An 8,555-nucleotide genomic window follows, 5' to 3' on the forward strand; every position below is an offset into this window, starting at 1 on the left:
TATATATATATATAAAATTTGCGGGTCAAACACAACCTTTTTATACCTTACTTTAAGTATAGTACGTTGCAATGCTCCGACAGGGTGTCTGCCAGAGGTATAAATAAGGAAGCCAACAAATCACTGGAATACGCCTCAGGTGTGCGCACCGACCCACGAGTCACTAATTACCCGATGCGACACAGCTGAGAGCGGGAGAGTAAATAAAAAAGAAAGAGAGGCAGGTCGCGCCGAGCGGACCTGACATTCTTCAGTACTGTAGTTTTCAAAGTGGAGCTCTAACAGCTTTATATAGTTGCTGGTTATTTAATCTATAACAGCGTATTTGATGAACAAATGTAATGTTTTTAAAACTTTGATTTGAATGTTTAATTCTTAATATTTTTGCATATCAAGTGATTTAAGTACTTGTTTTGATTCTTGAGCGATTCTGCATACATTTCTTTACAGTTGAGAGTCAACTTGCAGTGACCATCTTGTCTCTTTTCAGAAACCTTTACAGTAGACGATGCACTGGAGGCCATCGGCTTCGGAATATTCCAGTGGAAAATTTCTCTGGTCACTGGACTGGCATGGGTAAGAATCCTGCAGAGAGGTCCTCACTGATTTCCAGATATTGTACATCTCTCATGCAGTTCTCGGTTTCTCTGAGTGTAGATAGCAGACGCCATGGAGATGATGATCCTCAGTGTCTTAGGACCCCAGCTGAACTGTGAGTGGAGGCTGCCTGGCTATCAGGTGGCTCTCATAACATCGGTAAATTCTCCTTTGGTGCTATCAAAGTCAAAGTCAAAGTGTTTATTGTCATATGCACAGTACGGAAACGCGTTTCCCTGTACAATGAAATTCTTACTCTGCCATCCACATGAATGGCACATAATACAAATGAAATATAAAGTAGCTACACAACTAACACAAAATCTAAGGCACTTTAAAGCAGCAAATGAAGATATAAAAAAAATATAAATGAAGATATAAAAAAATATATATATAAGAATATAATAAGAGAAAGAGAATATTCCACACCTTGTTGGTTTTGTGACGTGTGCTTATGTTTGTGCTGAGCTACATTTGTTTTCTTAGGTGGTGTTTGTCGGGATGGGGTGCAGTTCACCCATATGGGGGAAAATATCTGACAAATATGGCAGAAAAACAGTGAGTAGTAATAGTCCAGCTTTCTCATATAGGATTTAATGTTTTTGTACACTATCACCTGTTCATCTTATGTGTTTTTGGTCATAAATAGGGTCTAACAGTTTGTATGTGCTGGACTCTGTACTACGGCCTGTTGAGCGCATTTGCTCCAATGTATGGCTGGATCTTGGTCCTGCGGGGCCTTGTGGGATTTGGCATCGGAGGAGCTCCTCAGTCGTAAGTTTACACCTTTCTTTATACATGATGGGATGCCTTTATAATTCCTTAAAGATTAAGAATAAATAAATTATTTGGAACAAATGTTCTGTCTCTTTTTAGAGTGACGCTGTACTCAGAATTCCTCCCAGTGAAGATGAGAGGCATCTGCATCATGTTGATTGGGGTATTGTGGAGATTGTGTTGTTAATGCATATTGTTAAGTCATGTTAATGCATGACTTTTGGTCTATTTCAGTGCTGAATCTTTGATCTGATTAAATAAACTGCTCATTAAATCCCATTTGAATTATGCATTTGTGTACATCAGGCATTCTGGGCAATAGGTGCTGTGTTCGAGGTCCTCCTGGCCCTGTGGATAATGCCCACTCTTGGCTGGAGGTGGCTGCTTGGCCTGTCCACTATACCAATGGCAATTTTTGTTTGCTTCTGCTTTGTAAGTATGTTTCATAAAGATCCCTAAAATAAACCCAACCAGAGTAAAACCCTCAAATGACCTTCGTGTGGCACTGAACACAGTGGCTGCCTGAAAGTCCTCGTTTTGATGTGCTGATGGGGAAAAGAAGAAGGGCCATGGACACTTTAACACGGATTGCCAAAGACAATGGCAAGGCCATGCCTCGAGGGAGGATAGCCGCTAATCAGCAGGTGAAGTTTAAGATATGTGTCAGAATTTGAAAAAGGAGATATGAAAGTCCAATTCAATGCTTAATTATCATTTTAATTTTACAGAATGACCGTGGACAGATCAAAGATCTTTTTACGCCTAGGTATTGGAAGACTACTCTCCTTTTGTGGTTTATATGGTTAGTTTGAGTAACACAGTATTTACTATGTCTTTCTATCTTATTTAATCTGGTTATTACATTATGAGATCAAGGCTGGATTAATACTCAAGCAAAGCAGACAACCGGCCTGGAAACCTCCAGGTTTGATGTTTTGGAATTGTTTGGAAGTATGCACCAGTCAATCACAACGTGATCTTGTAGAGGGGCTTTGTGTTAAAGTATAGTTTTAAGCTTCTGTGTACATGCACAATATGCAACTCCTTGTACACAGCTTAGTTCCTAAGTCACTGTACTGCTATTATATCCATAGGTTTTCAAACGCCTTCTCCTATTATGGGATAGTCCTTTTGACAACTGAGATGTTCCAATCTGGAGATTCATGTGGGAGTAAGTAACACAGTCCAGGCAGATCAGCTTTTAAGCTTTGTCATAATATACCTTCATTTTGAGCAAATACCCAAATCAAGCTGCTCTCCTTTCTTACAGCGACCCAACAAGCCAAGATTGAACCGAGCTGTAGTCTGGAATGCAAATATCTGACATCAGATGACTACAGAGACCTTTTATGGACAACGCTAGCTGAATTCCCAGGTGACATGCTCCCTCTATTAGCAGTTTCTAAAGCTGTGATGTATAGTTCAGACTGTAAGGTAAAGACATTGATGCTTTTGCATATAACAGTGTAAGCCCATATAATGCATGCCTCCTTATTTTCTCACTAAACTCTGAACAACAAAATTTAAGACCTAATTATTATTATTAAGAATTATTATTCTTAGACATAAGTCTTAAAAACCGTCTTCACATATTACATTCATATTTACACATTTGCCGTTTTGACTCTTAAGGGGAAAAAAAACAGGCTTAGAGTATTAAGCTCACTTATGTCACCACCCGTGCCAGCAGACTTATTGTTTAAGGGAGTGGCTGTTGGTTTATAATTCATGCTCACTATATCTTCACAACTCCTGTTTGATTTTCAAATTTCTTCCAGGTCTTTTAGTTATTCTGGTTGTCGAGTATATTGGCAGGAAGCAGAGCATGGCCCTGTGTTTCTTCATGTTTTCCTTGTCCCTTCTACCCTTATATGCTTGTATTGGGAGGTAGGTTTGTGTGCATTATTTTGGCATACTGGAAAAGCACCAGTATATGTAAACCCGCAGCCTAATCTCTAAATCTGTTTCTCTTTTTGTTTGTGCAGGACAGCTCTTACAGTCTTCATCTTCATTGCCAGAGCATTTATTTCTGGAGGATACCAAGTTGTTTTTGTTTACACACCAGAGGTAGGTCCACCTAAAATGTAACCCATTTTTACACTAATCATATGTTTAGACAAAACTCTCTCTCCTCTTTTTTTTTTTTATCAGGTGTTTCCTACAGAAAACAGGGCCTTAGCAATGGGGACCTCCAGTGCAGTAGCCAGGCTGGGGGCCCTAATCACCCCCTTTGTGGCACAGGTGAGGGGGAAGGGGAGCCACTCTGGGCTGGCTGTAAATTTCTTACTAATTTATGTTGAGCGTAAACAAACCACTGCCAGATAACCATTCAGTATCTCTGACTTTCCTATTTTCAGAAAATGCTGCCATTTTTCTAGATGTACTACAGGCTGCAGTGTTTATTACACAACCCAATAAGAATGGTCAAACAAAACACAACAAAAGCATCAGGATTTATGCTCAGATGACCACAAAATAATTGCTGTAAAATTTGTGCCAATCTCACCATGAGTTTTAAAGACTTGTCATTGTCCAAAGTGTGCTGCGGCACTTGCATTCTCATGCAGTTGTATGCACAGCCTTGTGTACATGGATGAGTATATTTGTATGTGATGTATACAGCCAACTGTATTGTTGGTATTTATTTGCAGAACAACACTGTGACTCATTGTGATGCTGTATTGCAGCTTTAAATATGAAAATTAGTTTCAGCATCAGTCAGACCCCTTCAGAACGGGCTCTGTGATTCTCTGCAACTCATATCAGTCTTTTGTGTTTTGGTTCTAGGTGCTCCTCAGGACATCGGTGTATTTGACCCTGTCAGTGTACTGTGGCTGTTGTCTGCTGGCTGGTGTTGCATCCTTGATCCTGCCCATTGAGACTTTAGGCAGGAGTCTGCAGGAGACCAGTCTTGATCAAGAATCTGAAAGGAGTACGACCACAACAACCAGCCAATCAAATGGTACACCGCAGTCTTCGAACCAGCCGCAGATCAACCAGGAGGGATTTTAAAAAGAGAGAGAGAGAGAGAAAGAAAGGCTATTTTGTCACCTGTCAGGCTGCTGCAGATGCAACAGTTGTCTGCTGAACTGTGAACTGAGGCATCTGACTAGTGGGTAAAGAGCAGCAGGGGGACAATGTTATTACATGCAGGGAGCGATAACTGAGGGTAGGCCTATATGCACACTTGGACTGGTTTGTTTACCCTCTTTTCTATTTAGGCCATGAGAACAGAGCAACAGAGGGACACTCTGGAAAGCAGTGTTGCACTGTGCAGGTTCTGCATAGAGCAACACATTTTAAGCCTTGTCCCCAAGAGACTGAGAATTTTATTTTTATACATTTTGTATAAAAATTACTTCTTGTAACCTATTTATTTATAAAAGAAGCCAAATGCTGCTTGTCAAATAAAGTCATTCAATCTGCTTTATGGTTTATTCTGTTTTGTCAATAAATGTCAGTATTGTAATTTATACACTAAGAGATACCTGGTCTATTATTGTGGCTCTACCTTAACAAGTAGATTTGTGCTGCAACAAGTAGTCAGTTAATTAATCATTCAGATCTGCAACTATTTGATTCTTCTAAGCCTTTAAGTAGAAATGCGAGCCTGTTTTTAGCTTCTCAAATGTGAATTTTTGGTGCTTTTCAGAGGGGGGGCCAGACTGTTAGTAGGACAAAATAAGGCATTTAGTCTTGGGTGGTGGTAAATTATAATGGACTTTTTTTTAACAGCCATTATATAATGAAAAAATCTTTTTATTGAGAAAATAACTGCCAGATAATTTGGCAATAAAATTTTAATTACAGCCTTAATATAGTCAAGTGACAGGAAACTAACTGGCACCTATCATAAAATTCAGATATTGTCTTACTTAAGCTTCTGAAACTGCTGCTTTAATTGTCTTAACAGTGCTAATAAAATGAATGTTTTTGAGTTTTGGATTTTGGGTTGGACACAATCATTTGATGACCTAACACTAATGGAGGACAATGCGCCGGCCTCTTTTCTGATGGTGGATCATAGAATAGATCAGACAAGTAATTGGCTAACCTTGAAAACAAGATTTATCCTTAATCATGAAAATCATCCACACTGTGTCAACCTCACTGCATTTTATAACATGAGCAAAGTATTTTCAATCACCTCTTGTATTTAGTATTGGTGTATTTGTAGTTCCTAGTCTGGCCAGGTACCTTGACAACATTGGCCCAATGACAGCGCACACGCGAACTAGGCCAGCCAATCACAGGCAGCCGGCAAAGCTGCATGTAATTTCTGCCCCGCTTGCAACCTGCACCGTGTTTTGTTTGTCTGTACACCACCGATGAAAACTCGGGGTTTGCTGCTGGCTCGGTACAAACGGAGGAAATTTCTCACCGCTTCTTCCCGCTCATGAGGACTCCGGTAACCGCAGAGGACGCACGGAGCAGGACCGAAAGGGAGCACGGCTGGGGCTCAAGAGTCAGGTACTGCTGGATGAGAGTCTGACTAGGCATTTTCTCCCCGGTGACAGAGACAATCTCAGCAGCGCATCTTCCCAGATCCTGCTCCCCTCCCTTCTCGTCTCCTCCTCTGCTGCATCCACAGCTGCAGCCCACCGACCATGGCTCTGGTGACTCTGCAGCGCTCTCCCACCCCCAGTGCGGCATCCTCGGCCAGCACGGCCAACAGCAGCGCGGCGGAGGTAAGCGGAAAAGCCGGGGCTCTGTCTTTGTGTGCGCAATATGAGTAAGAGCAGGGAACGCGCCTGCAGGAACCCGTATCGCACTACATTGTGGGTGGTGTTTAATATCCTTCATGAAGGGGTTCACCTTGCTTCCGTAATTGCTGTGTGTTTTTGGTGTGCGTTAGTAAACTTAGTATGCCTTATTGTTACCAGCAGTCCCACTAGCTTTGTTTGTGGCTACTGTTCCAGAGGATTTGTAAACAAAACCCTGCAGAGGGGGAGGGGGAAGCCACTGGGTTTGACTGTCAGAACAAAGTGCTCATTTTGGTGCTGCAATAACATTTGCTCCTTCCTCAGTTATTTAGTTTTATTGCTAGTAATACGACTTCAGTGTTTGGAAGGACAGTTTAAAGGGGAATGCCACCAATTTTCACAATTACAGTTCAGTCAAATGTTCATAAATTTGCAGAAATCCAAGAATAACATTTGATATAGGATGTCTGCGAAGTATAGACAAGTGATGTGAGATCAGAGGTGCTACTTGGTTGTGAGAAATACCTCAAGGGTCTTTACCAGAATTTAAACCTCACTTGTATGCAGCACCACACAGAAAGTATAATCTAAAGTATTCATTGTCTATAGACTAGTCTAGTATTTTACCCCACAGTAGAAAAACAAAAAAAGGTAATGAGTAGGCAGTAGGTTTTTCACTAAGGAAAACAGTTTTGAGAAGTAACACTTAAGCAGCAAACAAAGTGCCAGTGATAACATCAGGACTATAATGCTTCAGTTTCTAGTTTTAGGAAAGTGGATTATGTGCTCAGAAGTAGGCTCAGCCGAGGCAACTGTGATGGTAACTGGGTTTTTAATACCACTTTCTTCTCACTATTCCACAAGTCAGCCAGCATGGGGGAGACGTGGCTGTTTGTTGTGGTGTGCTTTAGTTGAACCGGTGTCATTTGAAGGTGTCCTATGATTCAGCGGATGTTTGCAGTAGATGAGATAACAACACTCGCCAGAGAGGACCGCTAGATGGCACTGGTGGTCAATACTGGACCAGCTCACAGCCTAAATATCTGACAAGACATGACTATCAGGTTCATCCAGTTCCTAGATTTATTCTCCATAGTTTAGTTTTTTGCAGAAACAGACACAAACATTTTTGTCCTAGCCTTGACATATCATGCTCATAATGAATGTCAGCTTTGAGATGACACACACATCTGTGTACACGTGTCTGTCCAGTCTGGGACTCAACAGGAGCGATTCTCCAGGTGTGCCGGCCTGTAGCTTCCAAACCTTACATTTATGACGGTAGTTGTTTTAAGTACAGGAAGAAGTTCACTTTTCCTTGATATTCATTTGAAATCGAGGACCCAGTACTAAAATTACACAGTGTAGTACATTCTTCATATTCCCTGCTTTGTTTTTTTGTCTTTCAGGATTTTGGAAGCGACGATGACCAGAAAAATAATCAGAGGTAAGAGCTTTCAGTGTAAAAAGTCAGGTATTTCAAGCTTTCTGGAGATGGAGAGGTCAAACTGGTTTACAAAGAGGTGCACACTTAGTGGGGATAAAGTCAGAAGTCTGACTGCTTCTCCTTTTGGCAATTTAAGAAGCATAAAGTCACCAGGAACCAGTAATACCTAATACCAGAAAACAGATGTTGTGCCTAAAAAAGTTTTAGTGATAACCACTCTGAATGTTATTTAAGATGAGTTCCAAGTTCAGAAATTGTATTAGCCTACTAATTAGACACATGCCACTATACTCCCATAATACAGACTATTTACATCTGAAGTGATTTTATTCCAGCTGTTAGTTTTTCATCGATATGCTGTGTATGTCTGCAATGTCTTCTCTGAATGTATTCATAATTTGTAGATTTAAAGGTTTATTTTAAAACCACTTTCATAATCTACAGACATGAATGCAGAAGTGTGTGAATGCTCCAACTCTTTCAGCTTGTCTCTACAAGAAGTAGAAAGTCAGAGGGCTAAACAGTACAGATGTAAATCTTTGCATAGTTAAAGGGTGGCATCTTGAAACACAGTATTAACATTTATTTACTGTAGATTTAGATTAAATGTTCGACTTCTAGGTTGCAGCTCATTAGTTGGTCATTTTTCAGCCAAATTCTTGCAGCAACAGTTGATTCTGTAAAGAATGTAATGGTTTTTAATGGGAACAGAAGCTTAAACAACACACGAGTCTGCCAAGAATAGTTTAGAGGATTGATCTTAGATTTTCAGTGCATTCAGTCTTTCTCAGATACATGCAGTTAATTAGACTTTCAAAGAACCACGTTGCCTTGATCATTGAAAGCAATTTTTTTTGCAAGAGATGAGTTTCCTGTCTTACATGCCCCTTGAAAATTCAGGGGTGTCAGCGAATCAGGCTCCTGAATGGCTGTACCTTATCATTTTATTTTCTCAGTGTTGTCAAGGAGAAAACCCTGCTGAAAAAACCCACTGTTGATTAACCTGGCAGGTTTTGATCCTCTAGTCAATG

At 40.5% G+C, this 8,555-nt stretch overlaps 2 protein-coding genes across 3 annotated transcripts in view; both read left to right on the forward strand.

The window, feature by feature from the left end:
• Window positions 1-4,800, forward strand: part of LOC109951299 (synaptic vesicle 2-related protein-like) — a 6,011-nt gene extending 1,211 nt beyond the window's left edge. Inside the window, exons 3-16 of one of the 2 annotated variants that reach the window (XM_020585723.1) lie at window positions 491-576; window positions 658-756; window positions 1,084-1,155; window positions 1,247-1,371; window positions 1,474-1,537; window positions 1,681-1,806; window positions 1,890-2,018; window positions 2,103-2,140; window positions 2,469-2,545; window positions 2,645-2,749; window positions 3,153-3,261; window positions 3,360-3,441; window positions 3,526-3,615; window positions 4,162-4,800. In XM_020585723.1, coding sequence (XP_020441379.1) covers window positions 491-576; window positions 658-756; window positions 1,084-1,155; window positions 1,247-1,371; window positions 1,474-1,537; window positions 1,681-1,806; window positions 1,890-2,018; window positions 2,103-2,140; window positions 2,469-2,545; window positions 2,645-2,749; window positions 3,153-3,261; window positions 3,360-3,441; window positions 3,526-3,615; window positions 4,162-4,386 — 1,427 coding nt within the window. In that variant the 3' untranslated portion in view covers window positions 4,387-4,800. Of the gene's footprint in view, window positions 1-490; window positions 577-657; window positions 757-1,083; window positions 1,156-1,246; window positions 1,372-1,473; window positions 1,538-1,680; window positions 1,807-1,889; window positions 2,019-2,102; window positions 2,177-2,468; window positions 2,546-2,644; window positions 2,750-3,152; window positions 3,262-3,359; window positions 3,442-3,525; window positions 3,616-4,161 lie in introns of both variants that reach the window. The other variant, XM_020585722.1, reaches the window with a different exon arrangement.
• A 768-nt stretch (window positions 4,801-5,568) lies between these two features.
• The window catches only part of ssh1b (slingshot protein phosphatase 1b), a 13,277-nt gene continuing 10,290 nt past the window's right edge, over window positions 5,569-8,555 (forward strand). The window contains exons 1-2 of the mRNA XM_020585720.1: window positions 5,569-6,062; window positions 7,487-7,524. Of these exons, the coding sequence (XP_020441376.1) occupies window positions 5,982-6,062; window positions 7,487-7,524 (119 nt within the window). The 5' untranslated portion in view covers window positions 5,569-5,981. The remainder of the gene's footprint in view (window positions 6,063-7,486; window positions 7,525-8,555) is intronic.

This window comes from Monopterus albus, unplaced genomic scaffold, assembly GCF_001952655.1.
Source record: "Monopterus albus unplaced genomic scaffold, M_albus_1.0 scaffold375.1, whole genome shotgun sequence".
NCBI classification, from domain to species: domain Eukaryota; kingdom Metazoa; phylum Chordata; class Actinopteri; order Synbranchiformes; family Synbranchidae; genus Monopterus; species Monopterus albus.